This window comes from Alosa pseudoharengus, unplaced genomic scaffold (genome assembly GCF_046254945.1).
Source record: "Alosa pseudoharengus isolate Yale_2024_CS ecotype anadromous, Long Island Sound unplaced genomic scaffold, YU_APseudo_1.1 YU_APseudo_1.1_scf_5, whole genome shotgun sequence".
NCBI lineage: Eukaryota > Metazoa > Chordata > Actinopteri > Clupeiformes > Clupeidae > Alosa > Alosa pseudoharengus.
The window spans coordinates 39,564,282-39,586,781 of record NW_027468837.1 but is presented as its reverse complement, the minus strand read 5'-3'; the positions used below and the strand labels follow the sequence as shown (position 1 = coordinate 39,586,781).

Sequence of the window (22,500 nt, the reverse complement as noted above, 5' to 3'; positions counted from 1 at the left end):
CCACTATGGGAGGTAAATGAAAAAAGCCTTTATATCTGCTGTTCACTCTGTGGCCGATCACAGGGAAGCGAAACAGGGCTCATCTCATCTGAACTCAGCAGTACCATTTTCCGCACGCTTCCCGGCTGGCTTTTGGGAGAATCAACCCCCCGTAAAGAAGATAAAACGCCGGCACGCCACTGATCGATTCATGTGGTATTCCGGATCATTCCGGATCACGCAGACCACACCTGCGGGGGAGAGGCTACCCAGCGGCCGTTAATCTCACCCGGTGTGCTCTGCCGCGGGGAGCGGACAGCTCCTTATGAGCTCATTTTCCAAATCATTTGCCTCGGCCACCGACCCAACCCCGACTTCGACACCCCCCCCCCCCCCCCCACCCCACCCAGGTGCATTTTCAAATGCAGCCGCACCCAACAGGAGGAAATGAACAGCAGCACTCTAATGATATTCAACACAGAAGAGTAAAGGTTGTCAAAGGTGAAGTGTGTGTGTGTGTGTGTGTGTGTGTGTGTGTGTGTGTGTGTGGGGGGGGGGGTTGAAGATGAAAGGATCACAGGAAATCAGCGACTGAAAGCTGGAAGAGGGGATTTAGCGTGTTGTCTATCAGAAATGACCCCCTGGGGCTCAAAGGCCAAATGCTTGAGTTCAGTTAGACTGATGGTACTGCAGCAATAATGGCTTCGGCTTTAGAATGAACACACTAAGAGCAGCAGATTCTCTTAAACTGTCTTTGTCCCTCCTTTTATTTCTGGGCAATTCCACACAAAACTGTCACGTCCATAACGGCAACTAAATGCCATGGTATTTGTATGATGCGAATGATTATGTGAAGTTTTTCATGTCTGTTCTACAACCAAGAAGAGTGAATGCTCAAATTTCAAGTAATCATCATTTCCATCATACCATACCATGCCATTGTGTTGGCGATATGGACGTGGAATTGCCCTTCTCGATTTCAATTTTATTTCAATTTTATTTGTAAGGGACAGTGTGCAATTAAAACATAAATGTAACCATTTGATGCATTGCACCAGAGTTAGCCTTGGGCTAATTTACATATGTGGTCCCACAGGAAACAGCATCTCTGTGAACGTCTCTTTCATCCACTCTGCTTTTGTTTGTTGGTTTGTTTGTTTGTTTGTTCTGGGTGGCAGCAGTGTGTGAGATTTACAATATTATAATCTCTGACGATGAGAAGAAGAAAGAAGAAAGGGATGATGACAAAGTGAAGGGTTAACAAGCAGCTGCCATCTTTGAAAGGGACTATTTGTCAGAACTGGGGCCCCCTACGCCATTTTTTTCCAATTAGTTAATTTAGCAGAGAGAGATGGCTCCCCTCTGATCTCAATGGGGTGGAGAGAGGCCGTTCGTCAGGAGGGCCGACGCAGACAAGAGGAGGGGAAGGGGGAACAAGGGAACCGGTTCCTGACGCTGGTAATTAAACTTCTAAGGCACTCAGAAGAAACTCATAAGAATCCACGCAGCCGTGAAAATGAGAGAGATGACGAGGGGTGGAATAGGGCCAGAGTAAGAAAAGAACGAAAGAAAAAAATGAGAGAGAATGAGAGAGGGTTTGAAGCCAGAGGAAAGCCACTAAGAAGGTGGAGTAAATGAGAAAGAGTGGGAGAGATGGAGAATATGATATGAGATATGAGAATATGATATGAGATATGAGAATATGATATGAGAATATGATATGAGATATGAGAATATGATCTGAGAATGAATGTGCAGGAATGAGGGGAAACTGAGCAAGCGAGCTGTGAGGCCAGACGAAGACAGACTGGCAGGGTGAGGCTGCTCACGGCAGGGATTTGTGCTGCTCCAAAGCCAAAGACATCTTGAGCGGTGAAATTCAGTGAGCTGGACGAGGACCATGGATGAGCGACTCAGCTGTGCTTAGTTTGACGGCCAGCTGACAGTCGCACTGTCCAGATTCCTACACAAAGACCTTACGCAATCCCTCCACTATGTAGACAACACAAGGCCGCTAAAGGGCTGATGGCCTGCATATCTTCATCATGCCTAAAGGGCTGATGGCCTGCATATCTTCATCATGCCTAAAGGGCTGATGGCCTGCATATCTTCATCATGCCTAAAGGAAGACTGAGTGATCAACTTCCGGATGATATTAAAAAGGCCCCAACTGTAGCCAGTTTTAAATCTAGACTTAAGACCAAACTGTTCTCAGATGCTTTCTGATAACTGCACTGAGTTACAAATTCTGAATCTGCCTTGAAAATGATTCTTTGACTTTTATTTTTACTTTTTAAATATTCTTTATTTTTAAATTATTTTACCTTGTGCATTTTATGTTTTTTATTATTATTCATTTATTTTTATTTTATGTTATTATGATCTTTACCTTTTAAACTATTCCTTCACTATTGCCCTTTTATGTTTTTATTTGTTATTACTGTTTGCTTTTGTTTATGTAAAGCACATTGAATGACCTCTGGGTATGAAATGTGCTATATAAATAAACTTGACTTGACTTGACTGAATGGCTCTTTACAAACATCCATTAAAGTTATTAAAAAGAAAGACTGGTGTTATATGTTGCTGTGGATTCTTGTGATAATAATACTTGTGGTTCAATATTTTCACTCAGCTCCAGACTGCAATGTCCACCAGAGATTTTTATGAGCAACTGTGCTTGTAGTTAAAACACTAACAAAATCTGATCCAGTGCACACTGATTACTACATTCCTTTTAGAGACTTCTTTTCATACTTTTCATTCATGCTTTGTCTTCGTAACAACGCTGCCCACGTGTGACGTCTCGTCTCGACCGCGCTAAAAGAATTCTCCCTTCCATGTCGGAGCAGCTCCAACGGGGTCCGCTCCCACAGCAGCTCCAACGGGGTCCCACAGCAGCTCCAACGGGGTCCCACAGCAGCTCCAACGGGGTCCGCTCCCACAGCAGCTCCAGGGCCATCGCTCTCTTTTTAGTGGCACTCAATTACAGCCGCGGCGCGCCTGAGAGTAAGATAAGCCCGCTGCAGCCTTCGCACAGAACGCGGGTCCTGGCCGGCCTCTGGGAGATGACAGACCCTTTAGAGGTGCCCAGTCGGCATACACCCTGACCGCACAAAGCACACACCGTCAAGTCCGCGCAAACGCTTCACAAATGGGAGCCCAATTATGATATATGAATATTCCATTAGACGGGAGCTCACATTCTCAAGTGTGAGACAAGAGCTCCTCTCGCTTGCTCCTCCTCTCCTCCTCTTGCATGGGCACAAAGCCACTGATTTGAAGCCACCAGCCCACTTCTTCAAAATGCCACCGCAGACAGAAAATCGTTTTCAGTCAGGGACAAAGAGCAACAATTAAAGCCACAGAGCTGCCGCCGTGCTGTGCGGTGCGGTGTGGTGTCGTGTGAACACAAGCACTCTTCAGGCACACACACACACACACATGCACGCGCACACACACACACACACACCCTCAGACAGCAGAGACTCACAGGGGGGATTTAAACAAAGCAGGTTCCCCTTCCCTCCCAACCCTCTATGGTGGGTTTACTGCCACGCTAGAGCAGTGTGTGGGGTTGGCACTGCCACGCTAGAGCAGTGTGTGGGGTTGGCACTGCCACGCTAGAGCAGTGTGATGGTAATTTTGATACCATAGATTTAATAGAGACCCAGTCAGACCAATGAATTTTTCAAAATGAGTATGAAAAATCTGAGTTTATTTACAATGATGCGCATCAAGGGAGAGACAGCATGACTTCACCTAAAGATCCATCAGCTGCTCTAACTAGACAAGGAAATAGTTAGAGTTTAAGTATCCTTCCAGGCTGACGGGAGATGGCGTTGGTCCTCCCATCTCACGTGGACTACACTGAATCAGACCCTGATTAGTGGCAGCCTGGCAATCCGGAGCAGATAGCTACTGACGCAGCCATGCAGAACAGTGAAACACTGCAAAGTCATAATATTCCTGCTTATCTCTAAACACAGTCACACAGAGATATACACAGGGACAGTACAGATATCATACAGTCATTACATAGAATCATACTTTTAGTATCAAAGTGACCCACTAATGAGAAATGCAGAACATTAAACCACATATTGGAATATTGGGCATAATGTTCTATTCCACTTTCTCTCAAGTGTGTAGAGCAGTGTGTGGGGTTGGCACTGCTACGCTAGAGCAGTGTGTGGGGTTGGCACTGCCATGCTAGAGCAGTGTGTGGGGTTGGCACTGCCATGCTAGAGCAGTGTGTGGGGTTGGCACTGCCACGCTAGAGCAGTGTGTGGGGTTGGCACTGCCACGCTAGAGCAGTGTGTCTGGGGCTGGCAGCCAAGGCGGTGTGGGATGATCTTGCCCTGAATCGGTCTCTGCCGTCACACCATTTCTCAATACTAAACAAATGTGGAGGCAGGTGGCCTTCGGAAACACAGCATGTTGTGGTCACGAGTCTGCAATGGCAACAGGAAACAGAGCGCGTCCACTTCCTGTTGTGTGAAAACGGTAGGTAACATTGTGTATGTGTGTGTGTGTGTGTGTGTGTGTGTGTGTGCAAACACGTGTGTGTCCGAGGGTCCCGTGTGAACAAGTTACGATTAGTTCAGCCTCAAACACCCAAAGCGCTCAAATATTCTTGAAACCTTCCTGTATGAAACCGTAGGTAACATTGTGTGTGTGTGTGTGTGTGTGTGTGTGTGTGTGTGTGTGTGGGTAGGTGTGTGCGTGTGCGTGTGTGTGTGTGCGCGCGTGTGTGTATGTGTGTGTTGTGTGTGTGCTTGAGGGTCCCATGTGAACAAGTTGAGATGAACAAGTTGAACAAGTTGAGATTAGTTCAGCCTAAAACACCCAAAGCACTCAAAGATGCTTGAATGACAACAGCCAAGCACCTGTCAGTTCCTTCTCAGATCACTCACAGCAGCAACATGAATTTAGGAAAGGCAGAAGCATCATTCACTTTCCTCCGCTTCCATGATTAAGAATGATCTTAATAAAAAACTTCCCAGTTCTAGAATGCAAAGGATTGCAATTGACATTCCTCTGCCTCAGTCCTCTGTCCACAGCCACACCGTCCACACTTGACCTCACCTTCAACTTCTGGAGAGTCCATCTCCACGCAAGAGAGCATATAATGGGGGCTGAGGAACCAAGAAAAGCAATCTGTCTCTATTGCGAGCATCACAAAGGGAGAGAGGCAATCTCAGAGTCATTACCCACAATGACACCATGGATGGTGAGAGTTGGAATCCAGTCCTACGGCAGCTGCGATGGGAGCGATTCAATAATTCAGCAGCAGCCTCCTGAATGCAAAAGGCCTGGGATGATGACTTCACCAAGTAAGCATTCATGGGGATTCAGGGGTGAGGGAGTCACAAACGTGACAATGCGCTGAATAGCATTTCTGGTCTTTCAGAGGAGCAGTGAATTAAAGGCAATGATTCACATAGGCTGTGTGATTATATAGGTGTGGAACCCGGATGCCTTTTTATAAAGGAGAGGGCTGTGCCTCTTGGCACTGAGACAAGGCTTTGTGCTTCACAATGCCAAATAATCACAGAAATAACCTCATTCAATGAAACAAATCAAATTCTGCATTCAGAGGAAACCTGCTTACATATTTACTGCAGTAAACAAGAAATGCTGCGGACTGATGCATTCATACTCTTAAGCTGCATCTCTCTATCTCCGTGTGTGTGTGTGCATGTGTGTGTGTGCATGTATGGAGCTAAATTTGTCTTAGCTCCATATGCATGTGTGTGTGTGTGTGTGTGCATGTGTGTGTGTGTGTGCATGTGTGTGTGTGTGTGTGGGTGTGAAATGGCTGGATGGCTGGATCTAAAGCCAAATCCTTGCTGAGCAAATCAGGCACTATGCAAATAGTTTCAGGCTCCCAAAACATTCTCTGCTCCCAGAGAACAAGGGCAATTGTACGCCACCCTCCTTACCATACCCTTCACAAGAAGCAAGAAGGGGATCGCTGATTGCCCCTTTTCTTTTTTTCACAAAAAAATACAAAATTTAAATCCTTCATCAGTGAGACTTCTCTTCACCGCTAGCCAGAATTGCCTTGAGTGGTCATCAGAAACAAAAGGGCCGAGAGGAGATTACTGGAATCCCGGGCATGTTAGCTGCCATGGCGACCAAATGGACCGTCATGCCACTGTTAGCGGTCTGTGTGTGTGTGTGTGTGACGGCTAACAGACATCACGCATGCTGACCCACACTCATGACCCAACGGGGCCATCGGTTCAAAAAATCCTGTCCAGCACAGAAGAGAATAAACGAATGACACTAAACCAAGGTCATCAGGGGTCCATCTGAAATGTAATATTGCAGCGGGCACCTTGTTTGTATGTTTGCTGCGAGACTGTCTTCCATGCCAGAGATTAATGAGATTATATCAATTTTAGGCCACCGAAGAGGATGTAAACCCATTTTGTGAAAGTGCCATTGTCATCAATCTTAAACCAATTTAATCAGGGCCTCTCGCAAAGCGTGATTTTTGAAGTGTGTTACAACGACTCCTGGAGACTCCTCCTGGTGCATAAATAACAGTGAGGAAGCGCTACTGTATGCTAATCTGGGCTGGCGACAAGCAGACGCATCGCACTGGAGGAAAACCCAAGCTGACGTGGTAGCAGTCATCAGCCAGAGCAGTGTTTCTCAAAGTGTGGTCCGGGGACCACTGGTGGTCCGCAAGCTAGCCCAAGTGGTCCGCGAGCAGACGTGGTAAAATATAATATAGATGAGTTGTTTGCAATATTGAACCAACTTGTATGTAAATCCAAACATTTCTGCAACACTGCCTATGTAAGCCATGCCAGTTTAAATCATATGAATTCTCTGACACAATAATACAATCAAAGTGGGCTTTTTTTATTGATTAAGTGGTCCTTGGTCTGAACAAGTTTGAGAAACACTGAGCCAGAGTACCAGCCTGCCCAACAAAGGGAGAAGCAGGCACTTTCTGCAATGGTCAGAGGGTCAAGGACACACGCACACACACACCTTCAGCAATAGCATAGGGGCAGTGGGGAAAAAAGCCTGTCACAATGTCCATTGCTCTCATACAGGCAAGCATCTCCTGGAATGTGGGACTACTTCATAAAGAGGAACCGCAAATGTACTAGTGGAGGTGGGGGGGGGGGGGGGGGTCCCAGGTAGCACAAGGCTTAAGCGAGCTTAAAAGAGCCATATTTGTGTCTGGTTCATGAAGTCTAAGGGGAAGCAGACAATAACAAAGAGAGAGAGGAGAACAACGTCCCTGTCTGCTCTTAGAACATGCCTAACAAAGAGAGAACAACATCCCTGTCTGCTCTTAGAACATGCCAAAACAAAGAGAGAACAACATCCCTGTCTGCTCTTAGAACTTGAAGAGTGGAGAACAACATCCCTGTCTGCTCTTAGAACATGCCGCAGCAGCAAGTCTATGCAAATGCAGATTATATTCTGCTCAAAGGCGGAGCAAGTCTGAGCTCTAGCACTCCAATACGCTATATTATTTTTGACCCTTGCCATGTTCTGTCCAGTGAGGAAACAGACAGAGAAGAAACAGAAGTGAAGGAAAGTGCGCGCAATGTGCATTCGTGCATCCAAATCCCGCACGTCCAAAGTTCTGTTCTCAACTCCAAATGCTCAACTTGGCTTCAAGCTGAAAGTCGGCTGTGTGAATACATGGATGAAATTACCATATGGCTCCAGCACATGCCTGACCAAACTATCATTTTCCATTTATCCAGAGAAACATGCACAGCAGGCATGGGGGATGGGGGGCATTGAGGAGTGTGTGTGTGTGTGTGTGTGTGTGTGTGTGTGTGTGTGTGTGTGTGTGCGTGGCACTAAAAACCACGTCATCTGCTGGTTTCACAGCCAGTGATTGCACGTCCAGTGGTTTTAACGGCAGCCTCCAGCTCTCTGGGTGGAGACTCTAGTGGGCATGTAGGCATTCTCCATTGCTTTCACGTCATTAGGTGCAGACCATCTACCACTTGTGGATTTGAGGGTTTGTTTGGGGGCAGCGCTGCTGCTTGGTCTGGTGAGTGGGAGGATGGGGGGGGGGGGGGGGGGGGGGGGGTGAGAGCCAAAGTGGGGCGTCACCGAAAACAAATATGGTGCAAATACTGCGTTTTAGTGCCTCATTAAATTTCCGACTTCTTTTAAGAGCCACAAAGCCCCATCCATGTGCACTGCCTCCACAGACATGACCAATAAACTCTGATTTCAAAAGGTCAGTGTGGGCGAATGGCACACCACTACAACAAATCTGAAACGAAAACAATTGAAGGCAACAACAACAGAGGGCAATCAAAACAGCAATCTGTTGCAACATTTGGCTCTAATACATTTATAGCTCCTTGGGACACTACAGTGGTGGCTATCAGACACTCGAGTCTATGAGAAGATAACGAGGCAGACTGCACATCTCACAGCCACACCAAGACCAATCTCAGAGGACACATGTCCTATCTCACACACCGCGCTTGGTCTCAGCAAGTCTGCAGCTGTTACAGAGGAACTGTCTAGCTGTGATTCAGCAGAATAGGAAGGAACAGCTACAACTGACTGGTGTCAGCATCATAAGGACGGCTATAAGCATGGTGATCCTGCATTATAGTAACACTGTAACCATGGTGATCCCTCATCATCAGTACCATTATAACCATAGTAATGCTGCATCATCAGTACCACTAGGACCATGGTGATTCTGCATCATCACATTAAAGGAAAACACATTAAAGGATTTTTCACATAGATCTCGGTTTCTCGAGGATACCAAATACTGTCTGAATGGAAAACAAAATGAACAATCAGTGCTACCTTGCTCGAGTTGCTGCAGCCAACAGCTAGAGCAGCCAGGCAGCTAACAGTGCTACACTCTGGGGGCAACAGCTAGAGCAGCCAGGCAGCTAACAGTGCTACACCCTGGGGGCAACAGCTAGAGTAGCCAGGCAGCTAACAGTGCTACACTCTGGGGGCAACAGCTAGAGCAGCAAGGCAGCTAACAGTGCTACACCCTGGGGGCAACAGCTAGAGTAGCCAGGCAGCTAACAGTGCTACACTCTGGGGGCATGATTAAAAATATGAGGAAACAGAGATCTTCTCTTCTAAGTTTGGACGGGCTGGCGTCACGTCTCACCTTCGTCTGGGTCGTTCCTGGCCGAAGCCTCCAGCAGGGCCACGCTGGCCGAGAAGGAGACGCGCTTGCGGCTCTCGGCGTGCAGGGCGTGGAGGCCGCCAGCGCGACGCTGCTTGTCGGCCTTGCGCTTCTTGCTCTGCATCTCCTTCTCGTAGGCGGCCCATCGCTTCAGCTGTTGCGCCCGGCGCTTCTGGGCCGCCCGCAGTCGCTCCAGGCTGGGCACCTTGTCCAGCTGCTGCAGCTCGTTCAGCAGCTCAAGGTGATTGGCCATGACTGCCAGGGGCTCGGAACGGGGGCTGCGCAGATGTCTGGGCAGCAGAGGACGAAGAGGATGAGGAGGAAAAGGAAGAGGAGGAGGGAGGGTTCCTAGCGAGGGCCGTTCCTTAGGGCCAGGTCTCCTCCCATCGTTTTAACCCAGCTCAGCACACACCATCTGTTGAGAGACAGAGAGGGCAGTCAGCTGGACTGTTATGACACGTGTGACTGACAGACAAACCAACAGGACAGACATGTAGGTTGGGGAGACGTCTCATGCTAATCAGGATGCTAGGATGCTAATCAATGAAGCCAACAAAAATAATAAAAACACCAATGGCTTGCAGCTCTCGTTCTTATAACTGAACTTCTGTAGTTTTAAACTGAAGATCCTGTATACTGGGGGCTGCACAGCGTGTGTACACAAAGCAGAAATCTTTCCGCGGGTATGTAGGCCTACCCACCAAGATGGCAGGAATTTCAACAGCCCCCCTCGGCACCTGCACAGTGTGTGACCATGTAACACACACACACACACACTCACACACACAAACACCACAACTGAACTAACAGAAAGTCGATAACATTGGCTGCTGGCTGTCGGGAGGTTTCGGGGATTACCACAACCCTTTCAGGCTTTCGATCATTTCTAGCGGAGAAGCAGGGGGGGCTGACAGAAGATGAGATGTGAGGAAGATGAGATGTGAGGAAGATGAGGGCCTTTGCACATAAGGCCGAGTGAAGAAGGAGAGAGACTGGGTACTGCTTTCATCTCCGGTGCTTTGGCGTAGTCGGAATTTTCCATTTACTCAGCAGAGCCGTTATTCGCCTCTCTTATATCCTGTTTAGACCAGACACCTTCTACCCACTGCCACCAACCTGCACACACGCAGACACACACACACACACACACACACACGCAGACACACACACACGCAGACACACACACACACACGCACACACACACACAGACACACATACACGCACGCACGCACGCACACACACACACACACACACACACACACACACACACACACACACACACACACACACACACACACACACACACACACACACACACACACACACACACACACACACACACACACGCTCACACACACACGCACACACACACACGCACACACACGCACACACACACACACACACGCACACACACACACGCACATCGCTTCCTGGACTCTGAGTACCAACAGCATCATCCCCCGTATATAATCTCTACTCACCCTTAGCGGGGCCGACGCATTCGTGGTGTGAATGGGGGTGGGGGGGGGGGGGTGGGGGGGCAGATATGTGTGTGGAAAATGATATTTCTTTTAAGAATTGTGCTAAATCCACCCAGACCACTAGGTAAGCAAAATATTCACCAACAAAGAAAATATGGCAGCAATTGTGTTGTGCATATGTTAGACATGGTTGCTTCATTAGCAGAAGAGTGTTAATATTAGTGTTTACAGAAGAGTTGCCAAAGTAGTCACTCATAAATGTCAATAAAGCATCTGTTTGCACAACAGTTTGTTTGATGTTTGCTCAAGAAAGGTAAGAAAAGCTGTTATTAGACATTCGACAATTTGCTCATGCTTGCTCCGCCGCGTTTATAGGGAACCTGTGCCGTCTTGGGGAGGGGAGACCGAGGCGGTGCTTTATCTACGGAGAACCAATCCAAATAAATGACATCCTGGAAAGGAGGGGGGGAGAGAGAGGAGGGGGGGAGAGAGAGGAGGAGGGGAGAGAGAGGAGGAGGGAGAGAGAGAGAGAGGGAAGAAAGAAGAAAACAAACATAGTTTTGTCTAATCATGTCACATCCTGAGTCTGTGAAAGCTCTGAGCTGAGACTGAGTTAAACAGGGGGCTGAGGCGCGAGTCACAGAGAGGAAGTCACAGGCGAGAGAACTTCCTGTAACAGTGGCTGCATGAGGTTGGTCATGAACAAGACTAATCTAATCAGCCAGCAGACGGGTGGGAGAGAAGGATGGAGAGAGTGTGAGCTTCAAGAGGGCAGGGTGACCGAGAAGGAAGATGGCAGAGACCGAGAGAGAGAGAGAGAGAGAGAGAGAGAATACAAAAAGCTTTCATCACAGTGAAAAAGCTGCTTCCTTTTGGCTTGCCGGATTCAGCTTCTCTGATAAACTATACCCACAAGCACAATGCACAAAGCACAAAATATAACCAGTTTTCTACACAAACAGAGCATTAGCTTCACTCAAGCAGTACCCAAAAGACCATCACTGATACAGACACAGACGGTCGTCTCCACCAAACACGTCTGGGCCCAAACCGATTAAGAAACCTGCATTTCTCCTTCAGATCTCGTCTAGTTTCATCCCCAAAACTTACAACAACGTGATTTGTGAGGCTGAACTTGTAGAGACAGAGAGAGAGAGAGAGAGAGAGAGAGAGAGAGAGAGAGAGAGAGAGAGAGAGAGAGAGACAGAGAGATAGAGAAAGAGAGTGTGAAAGAGAGAGAGAGAGAGAAAGAAAGACAGAGATGGAGAGGGAGAGAAGGACAGGGACGGAGAGAGAGAGAGAGAGAGACCACAGTGCCAAAAGATTGAGAAGCCTGCTTGTGCTGCTGCTTGTGCTGCTGCTTGTGCTGCTGCTGTGTCTTTGGCTGTGTTCAGATGGACTGTTAATCAGCGTTGAATCCCCCAAACGCTGCCAGGCCAGCTGGCCTCCTGGGGGATGCGGCTCAGCGGGCCAGTTAAAACCCACGGAAAAATATGTTGTCGGACGGCTTAATGCTCCAGTGACCAGTGCTCGGCCTCACGCTCTGTGCCGTGCCATGGCGTGCCGCGGGGGGAAGAGGCGTGTAAATGCGTGCTAATGCTGTCGAGTTAGCCTCCGGGGGCCCATAACATCATCATGCTCAACGTTAGTCATCACATTCAGTTTCTGCAGGGCTGTTTTGAAACATGGTGTGACAGGGACGTCGTCTCGGCTGCTTTTCTCCCCTTCTGTACAGGAGGAGAGAGCAGTAAAGCACAGGACATGAAATGAATTAGAACGTCTAAGGCCCAGAGAGAAAGTGTGTGAGTGAGTGTGTGCGTGTGTGTGTCAAGCGTACTGCTTGTATACTGCTTGTTTTATGTGTGTGTGTGTGTGTGTGTGTGTGTCTGTGTGTGACAAGCGTACTGCTTGTATACTGCTTGTTTTATTTGTGTGTGTGTGAGTGTGTGTGTTTGTGTGTGTGACAAGCGTACTGCTTGTATACTGCTTGTTTTATGTGTGTGTGTGTGAGTGTGTGTGTTTGTGTGTGTGACAAGCGTACTGCTTGTATACTGCTTGTTTTATGTGCCTTCCAAACTACTAACTGCATTAGCACCAGCCAGATGAGGACCGTTGATCAAATCAGGGTGCAAAATCACATTACCTACTGCAAACACAGAGGCAAACAAACACACACAAACACACACACACACACACACACAAAAAGGGGACATATTTGGTGATGTAGACTGACTGATATCTAATTAACTAGGCGAAGGATAAAATTACATGCTCTAAAATGTGCATGCAACGTGTCTGTGCTGCGAGACATACGCTCACATGTGTGTCTCTGTCCCAGCCTACAACCAGAGTGCACATCATATGCATTAAACATGGCACACCACCCATCCAAGACATCTCCATACTCTCATGCTTCAACCAAAGCTAAGAAGAAATGGATGGATCCACTTGTGTGCGTGTGTTTGTTTGTTTGTGTGTGTATTCTTTTCTGACTTTTCCTATTTTATTTGACACTTGTTTTGACTCTGCTCCCAATATGTTTGTGGGTGTGTGAGCCCTTCCACCAGTGTGTGGCTTGTGAGGGAGTGTACAGTATTATGGAGGGAGAAAACATGGGGAAAAAGAGATGAATAGAGAGGGGAAAAAAGGAAGAGAATTTTGTTTATGTACAATTTTTTGCAGGGGTCTTAAACACTCAAAAGCACCATCATGGAGATTACAGATTACCCAGTACTGGTAATGCTCATGCCCACAACAATCACACGGCATCAGAAGATTATGCCCAATCAATAATGCCGTGGATCATTGTAGAACAAAACGCTAAGTCTTGGCAAGCTAAATTCAACTTAACTGTTATGCAAGCAAGCAAGTGCATTGATGATGACTTTATTGTTGTACTGTTTGGTCAACTCTGTGAGTATGCAGTTACAGGGATTTGTGTGTGTGTGTGTGTGTGTGTGTGTGTGTGTGTGTGTGTGAGAGAGAGTGTGTGTGTGTGAGTGAGTGAGTGAGTGCGTGCGTGTGTCAGTACAAAAAAACAACAACTGTGCCCTCCACCTGCCAACTTCTGTTGACCTGCAAGTTGGGACATGAAGATAAACGGCATATCAGCCTCTCCATCAGGCACCAGGGCGGCTGCCTGCACTCCACCCACTCCCACCACCCCCACCCTCCCACCACCCACCATTGCCTACTCCCACCCACCACACCCCCACCACCACCCCCACCATTGCCTACTACCCACCCACCCACCACACCCCCACCATTGCCTACTACCCACCCACCCACCACACCCCCACCACCACCCCCACCATTGCCTACTACCCACCCACCACACCCCCACCATTGCCTACTCCCACCCACCACCACCACCCCTGCTCGCCTGCACCTCCTCTGGGCAACCAATAATACTAATGGAGGCAATAATACTAATGGAGGCAATTCTCTGGGGCTCTGGGCATGGAAGGGTCAGACAAACAGCAAGGGGACATTGACTCTGCCCATCCTCACCACTGTCAGTTCAGATGGGGGGGTGGGCACTCAACACACACACACACACACACACACACACACACACACACACACACACACACACACACACACACACACACACACACACACACACACACACACACACACACACACACACACACACACACACACACACACACACACACACACACACACAACTCTGCTTTTGTGTCCACTAAGGAATCAATACACTGCCATATCGGCAGAAACTGCTGATATATAATGGATCTTTTCCCAACCAGCCAGACGTCACTAACACAGCTTCGGTCCATCATAGAAGGGTCATTTGAGAGGACAGGGGCAGGAGTGACACACAGAATATTATTCTGTGTGTCTACTTCTGAGTAGACACACAGAATAATATATTTTCAAATCTCCTATCTTGCCTACTGGAACTGGAGCAGTGTGTGTGTGTGTGTTCTTGAGTGTGTCAAAGTGACACTGTGTGAGTGTCTTTAAGTGACTTTGTGTGTGTGTGTGTGTGTGTGTGTGTGTGTGTGTGTGTGTGTCTAAGTGTGTGTGGGTGGGTGGATGTTGTCGGGGCCAAGGCTGGCCTGCCGTCGGTGTCCGTGTGCGGCCCCTGGCATGCGTTCCGGCCCGCTGACTGTCCGCTGACTGTGTCTCCAGGTCGCTGCTAATTCATGTAATCACCCATCAGCAGAGCGGCTTCAAGCTGCCGCTACCCTCCAACCCCCCCCCCCCCCCAACCCCAACCTCACAGCAGGACACAGAGCAGAGAGAGAGAGATGGGGAAAGGGAGAGAGGTGCAGGACAGGTCAGAGAGAAATGGAGGGAGAGAGAGATAGAGAAAGAGAGGGAGAGAACAGAGAAAGGACGAACGAGAGCAAAGATGGACAGATAGAGGGGAAAAGATGAAGAAAAAGAAAAGGGAGAAAAGGCAGCACTGGGCAGATAATGAGAGAGAGAGAGAGAGAGAGAGAGATGGAAATGACGGTCTGACAGAGAAACAGTGTGAATTGGAGAGAATGACAGAAGTGAGGGAGGAGAAAGAGAGGACAGGAGAATGGCAGAAGTGAGGGAGGAGAAAGAGAGGACAGGAGAATGGCAGAAGTGAGGGAGGAGAAAGAGAGGACAGGAGAATGGCAGGGACACAAAGGAAAAGGAATGCTGAACTGGCCCACGGACCCACACACACACACACACGGACCCACACACACACGGACCCACACACACACACACACACGGACCCACACACGGACCCACACACACACACACACACACACACACACACGGACCCACACACACACACACACACACACACGGACCCACACACACACACAACCTGCCTGGCTGCCCAACTGCCTGTCTGCCCATAAACATCAATTATTCAGCCACAATCTTATTCTCATCTGTTTAATTCTCCTCTGTTATCTCAGCCTCAGCTCAGGCTGGCTCATTGCGTGACTGGACTGGACTGGACTGGACTGTGTCTGTCTGCCTGTATGTATGTTTGTTCACCCACGTCTGCTATTTCTGTACACCTCAATGTCTGCCTTGTATCAAATTAGCCCCTTAAGGAATGAATAAAGTTAGACAATACTGCCTCATCAGGCAGAGAGAGAGGAAGTATGTGTCTAATAGTGTGTGAAAGCGAGTGACAAAGAGAGAGAGGGAGAGAGAGAGAGAGAGAGAGAGAGAGAGAGAGAGAGTACAAAGGAAGAGAGAGACACAGGATTAGAGAGAGGGACAGTAGAGAAGAGGGCAGGGAACAAGGGAACAGATAAGACAGGAGGAATCAGTGGAAATGAACAGGGAGAGGGACGTAAGAATAAAGATTCAGTGAGAAAGATAGAAAGAAAGAGAGGGAGAAAGAGAGGGAGAAAGAGAGGGAGAAAGAGAGGGAGAAAGAGCACGTCAAAGGAATGTAGCATGGAGAGGGACAGGCAGAGGAGGAGGAGGAGGAGGAAGGGGGGAGAAATGAGCTGCTGAGATGAAGCCGAAGGCATAGGGGGAGAGTGGGAGAGAAGGAGGGGCAGAGTGGACATCTCTGTCCAGTCAGTTTAACGTCCGTTAACGTTCAGGTTTCCTGGGGATGGACTCTGGTGGTGTAAACCGATATGACATGATGGTTATCTCCACTGCTACATGTTTCTCGCCAGCCAGCACTCAACATGCCCAAAACCTACTGCAGCAGACTCTGTGTGTGTGTGTGTGTGTGTGTGTGTGTGTGTGTCGGTGTGTGTGTGTGTGTGTGTGTGTCACAGAAAGAGAAACACAAGAGACAGACAGACAGGGAGAAAGAGAGAGAAAGAGAAGGGATAACTGTGATTACTGAGGATCGAGTCTAGCAACAGTCGCACCGTTTATCCAAATATTAGCATAGCTTCACAATGACATGGCCATTAGGAATTAAAGCAGCGTGGCCCACGCCACCGGCATCCCTACTATGACAGGCATGCCCCACACAGACTCACATCCAGGCGAGGGTAGTCTAGCCAGTGCATGCCAGCACAACCAACCACATGTGAGAACACACACACACACACACACAGCCCCATTGTCCACAGCCAAAAATATTAGCACTGAGAGTTAGCCTCCATCTACACTGGAGCTCTGTTTCACTCAGGCATTTATTTATGAGCTGCACTGGGCAGTGCTAAGCGAGCCGGCCAGGGGCTAGCTGGTGGAGCGGAGGCCCCATGTGGGAGTGAGGCAGGAGGGTGACCTTTGACCTGTGCCTCCCAGTTACTCTGCCCTGACGCTGACACGCCCGAGACCCCTTTGCACAGGCCCTCACTGTGGCCTGCATAGCGACCGGTTGCCGTGGCACCCCCGGAGACATCTCCCCAAAGGGAGGAGCAGTTATCCATTTTAGTGTGTGTGTGTGTGTGTGTCCTCCTGTTGAACCCCTCACATATCTCCATGGCATAATTTTGGCAGGGCCTTTTTGTAACAGGAAGGTAAAAACAAAATGTTGCTATCAAACAGACTTTCCAAAAAGAAAAAAAGATGGAAATGAGACACAAACGCATTCTTTGATGAGGAGAAAGATGAAAGAGAAGAGGGAACGGATTTGCACATTTATCACAGTGCCGAGAGAGAGAGAGAGAGAGAGAGAAAGAGAGAGCGAGAGAGAGAGAGAGAGAGAGAGAGAGAGAGAAAGAGAGAGCGAGAGAGAGAGAGAGAGAGAGAGAGAGAGAAAGAGAGAGCGAGAGAGAGAGAGAGAGAGAGAGATGAACCAGCTTGCTCCCGTTCCCGTTTGTCATGTCCAGCCCAGCAGCTTGTACCACTGGTCATCCGCTGCCTTTGCATGTGACAGAGGTGCGTCATCAGTAACGGTACAGGCCTCTGAGAAGGACACTGTGGCTCTTTTTGCACCCCAGTGAAAGGAGGCACGCTGAGCATAGAGCATGCTGGGGGATCTGTGAAAGCCTTTGGGATGGAAATGGGTCTCCAGACATGAGCTGGATCATCCGCTTCTGTAGCACAGCCAGCAAGGGCTCATTTATGTAGAAGAGAGAGAGGTGCTTCATACAGGAGGGACTGTGTGTGTGTGTGTGTGTGTGTGTGTGTGTGTGTGTGTGTGTGTGTGTGTGTGCGTGCATGCCTGTGTGTGAGTGTGAGAGTGTGTGTAAGACTAGCATATATATACCTCTATCCTGACGCTTGTGTGTTTTCTCTCTCTCTCTCTCTCAGAGGCAGAGGTCCCTCCACACAGACCCAGGTCAAGAGAGAGAGAGAGAGAGAGAGAGAGAGAGAGAGACCGTAAGCCAGTGATTCCACCCCACTGTTGTTTATCTCTTTTTCTTCCTACCAATTTTACTATTCTATTATCCTACTTTTCTTCCCTCTATTATTTACATTATCATCTTATTATTGTTTGTATTAGTATAATTATTATTATTGTCTCTTTTTTGATTATTCCATGTTTTTTTTGTTGTTTTTTTGTTTTTGCTTTGGCAATATTGTGACTTGAACAGTCATGCCAATAAAGCACAATGAATTGAATTGAATTGAATTGAATTGAGAGGGGGGAGGGACGTTTGCCTCCTCCGACTCTGTCTCATCCACCTCTTTCATCTTTTCTTCTGACCTCCATTTTCTCTCTCTGTTTCCTGTCTCACACTTCACTCATGCTCATTTTTATTCCTCTCCTCTTCCTCAACCTCTCTCTCTCTCTCCATCTCTCCATCTCTATCTCTTTGATGTGCCCTTTAGGAGGACGTTCTATTCTGTCAGGATTACTTGTCCTACTTGCTGCTAGGGTGGCAGAGAGTTTATTTCTCTGCCATCATTTTCTCTCTCTCTCCCTCTCTCTTTCTCTCACTCTCTCTCTCCTTTTTTTAAAACTATAGGGCAAAACTGGATTCTGGGTCATAGTGTCCCCAGTCGTCAGAACAAACCGGGGCAGCTATACAAAGCCTGGACCAGCTAGCGCAACCGTGGCGCGTGACAAGGCTCTGCCAGCCACGCCAGCCTTCTACAGCGGGTCAGTGGGCAAGGGGGTCAGGCCCCAACGGGCCGCGAGGGCCAAAGACGAGAGGCTGGACGACCATCAGAGCATGGCAGCAAACCGCAACACAGCTGAGCCAGGAGGATCACAACAGGACAGAATCAAATGCAAGATTACGTCTGCAGTTCTGACTAAAATGATTACAACAGGACAGAATCAAATGCAAGATTACTTCTGCAGGTCTGCAGCTGACTAAAATGACCACAACAGGACAGAATCAAATGCAAGATTACTTCTGCAGTTCTGCAGCTGACTAAAATGACCACAACAGGACAGAATCAAATGCAAGATTACTTCTGCAGTTCTGCAGCTGACTAAAATGACCACAACAGGACAGAATCAAATGGAAGATTACGTCTGCAGTTCTGCAGCAACTTGGACTGCAAAACGTTTGTTGTTTCTAGTTTTGAAGTTTGTCAGTATTGGCCCATATAATACTGCCATTATCTACATTGTATAATATTACATTTCTATAATGTTACTACTAAGCCTCATATAATACTAACATTATCTATAATATCAACAACTGTGTTAAAAGGTGCTCTAAGCGATGCCACGCATTTTTTAGGCTAAAACATTTTATGTCACTTACTGCAAACATCACCTAACCAACCACTAGCTGTCTGTGTCCTGAATACACTGTAAAAAAACTCTCGGTGATCTCTGTGGACAGCCCAGGCTCCAAAAACGGCAACAAAAACAACCTGGGCAAACCTAGCCCATAAAAACATAACAAACTGTTCCAGCAAATCACAGACAAGATGCGCGTTTAGAAAAGTTTCAGTTGCACGGGAGCAGCACGGGAGGGAGGGGGAGGAAGTAGCGAGCTAGCTCTCTGTTTTGTTTGAAAGTCAACAGAAGTGACGTTACCCAGCATCGCTTAGAGCAGGGATTCCCAAACTGTGGTACGCGTACCCCCGGTGGTACGCGAGCTGCTTCTAGGGGGTACGCGAGATGAAAAGGGCTATGGCGGACAGGTGTTAAAATGAAAATTTTAAATATTTTGTAATTAATTCATGAATAAATACATAATTTCGAATCAGGTCATAATGATATGGAAACATGAAATTAAAGGATATCATTTATAAACTCTGTATGTGTTCATCAAAAAAAGGGCAGCTTATTAAACATGACGCCTGGAATAGCTAATAGAATGCGTTACTTTTGAATGCGTCGGATGGTCCGTGGGGGGAAAGTTTCGCGGATATAACAGGTTTTTGAAAACAACAAAAACAGAAAGGAGGGAAGCAGCAAAGCTAGGAGTTATTTCAGATGGGCAAGAACAAGGTAACATTAAGCTAGGCTTTACATTTAACAAACTAAAGGTAGCCTTTCTAGGCTGTATAGCCTAATGTTGTCCAAACGAATACATCCTTGTCAGGCGTTGTTGTAGGCCTATTATAAGATATTGTATGTGGATGTAGTTAGGCTACTATGCAGGCTAGTTTTCATTTCCAAATGCACGCACCTACAACCGGGAAACGGACAAATATTGTGAACATGGGGGGGGGGGGGGGGTTATAGAATGTGTTACGTTTTTATGTGTTTATGTGTCGGATGGTGGGGGTACGCGAGCCGAGTCGGAATGTAGGCAGTGGTACGCGGGAGGAAAAGTTTGGGAACCGCTGGCTTAGAGCACCTTTAATTAACACTGTATAACTGTATAATATTAGTGATCATTTCAAATCTCTCCCTCATAGTTGACTATTGCAGTCCTCTGGTGACTATTGATGTCCTCTGGTGACTATTGCTGTCCTCTGGTGACTATTGCTGTCCTCTGGTGACTATTGCTGTCCTCTGATGACTATTGTCGTACACATAATAGCTCCCAGTAACACTGCCCACTGCAGCAGGCTCAGGGATTAAAGTGAAAAAAAATCGTTTGACTGAACTTTTTTCAGGCCATAAGTCATACGTTGTTGGTTGTTCATATCTACCTATAGAGATAGCACCCCTTTTGCGGTCGCGACCTATTGGTTTTTAATGTACAAAAAGATGCAAACAGCAAAGTAAAGGGGGTATTCGCCTTATTCACACGGCGGCCATTGTTTAAACCAAAACGAGGCTACAGGGTACACTTACTATAATTAATGCCACCTACAGGTGAATGCATAGAACATAACAATCCTATGGTTTGTGTACCCTGTAGCCTCGTTTTAGCCGCCAATGGCCACCATGTGAATAAGGCGAATTGAGTGTTCTTGATTGAGATTGAGTTTTCCTGATGAACAAAAATATATTTTAGTACCATTCCTGACCATTGCTGATTAGCCATTGCTGTTCTTTTCTACTGCAGCAATATTGTAGAAAGGCTTTAAGACACTCTTATTTAATTACTTCAGGCCAAAAGTGTTTGAAGGGGAGATTTTTTTCTTGTTAATATGCAATTCAACACCAAGTAAAATCTATAAAATCAAGTTTGCAAGACCCATTTCCTCATCAAAGTAACGAATCAGAACATTCTAGATATTGTTCATATTTCCATTTGTTGCCTCATCCGCATTTAATGAAAACATGGTAATTTTGAGTTTTACAGACAACTCAGTTTTCCAATAAGCAGTCTCTCAGTCTGTGTGTGCTCATGCAGGAGGTCTGCGCATTTGATAACGACAATCTGGAGACGGTACTTTTGTCTTCAGCAACAGATTGTATAAGGTTGACAAGAGGTTGCGATATGGTGAGGGACAGGTCGTGTTGCGCTATGAAAGAACATGCGTAGCCTACTTTCTAAATGTAAAAACGGTCAGCCATAGATAAACGTAGCCTACCTCTGTCATGGTGGCTAGTTGCACCAGGTAGGGAAGATGTCCTGAACTGCACGAACGTTAACCATATGGCGGTCTTCTAATTGGTGGCGTGCTAAAACGTTTTCCTATTGCATCCATAAACAATTTTCTTGCAGCGAACCGTGCAAAAGCAAACCCCTGGCACTTTAATTTCTTTACACCATGGCTTGTTCGTTCTCCCCCGTTTCCAACAGCTGCCCATCTCCATTTATTTTTTAACTTTTGACACCTGCCTTGCCTTCCTTTAGCAACAACGCATCCATGACAGCTAGTGGTCTTGCCAAATAGACGCACACAAATCATGACGCTAATATGCGAGGTTCTGGTAGGCCTACTGGTTATGGTTTTGTGCTATAAACTAATAATATTTTATAGCAAAGTTTTAAGTTGACTATTTTAATTGTATGGTTATTTTTTGTCAACATACACTCACAACCTACTGTCGTTAAAAGTGAGGCCTAAGCAAAATAGGCTACAAGGCTGTCTGTGCGTCACAAACAGACGGACCCCCTTACTCAACAGTTCGCGATGATGACAGTGATATTATTATTTTTTTATGCTAACACGCTCAGTCAAAACCTTCCGTCGCAAATTGTGAAAAACATTGTTGTACATGTCATAACAGACGGGATAATAAATTGCATAGGCTACGGTTTATATTGCGTCGCTTTACACATAATGTTAGTTGCATTGATTAAAAACTGTAACAATAATAGTAGCCTACATCGGGTGGCATAGCAGGCTATCTGTTCAAGTCATAGGTGACACCCAAAATGAATGACCTCCCCTGACAAGAGTTCGCGATAGTAAGAAATTGTCTGACATTGATGCATGGAAAGAACACAGCCTACGCTTCTTCTCCGAATTCGCACATCGAGCTCACAATATCATATCCAAAAAAAGTTAAACGGATTGGCCAACCTCATCAGCTGTCTCTAATGTGTCACTATAATCCAACTTTTAGACCGTTATAGTCCTCCATACGTGTTCTTTTTTTTTAAGCAAACGCCCGAGACAAGTGTGTGTAGCTACAACATAAACAAAGCGAAACTCATGGCTGACATAGGCTATCTTCTTGAGCGGTCACTGATTGAG

General features: G+C 47.1%; 1 protein-coding gene across 2 annotated transcripts in view; it reads right to left on the bottom strand.

Moving 5' to 3' along the window:
• Nucleotides 1-22,500, bottom strand: part of ppp1r16b (protein phosphatase 1, regulatory subunit 16B) — a 58,944-nt gene that overhangs the window by 28,863 nt on the left and 7,581 nt on the right. For both annotated transcript variants that reach the window (XM_076268136.1, XM_076268137.1), the window contains exon 2: nt 9,116-9,548. In XM_076268136.1, coding sequence (XP_076124251.1) covers nt 9,116-9,386 — 271 coding nt within the window. In that variant the 5' untranslated portion in view covers nt 9,387-9,548. The remainder of the gene's footprint in view (nt 1-9,115; nt 9,549-22,500) is intronic.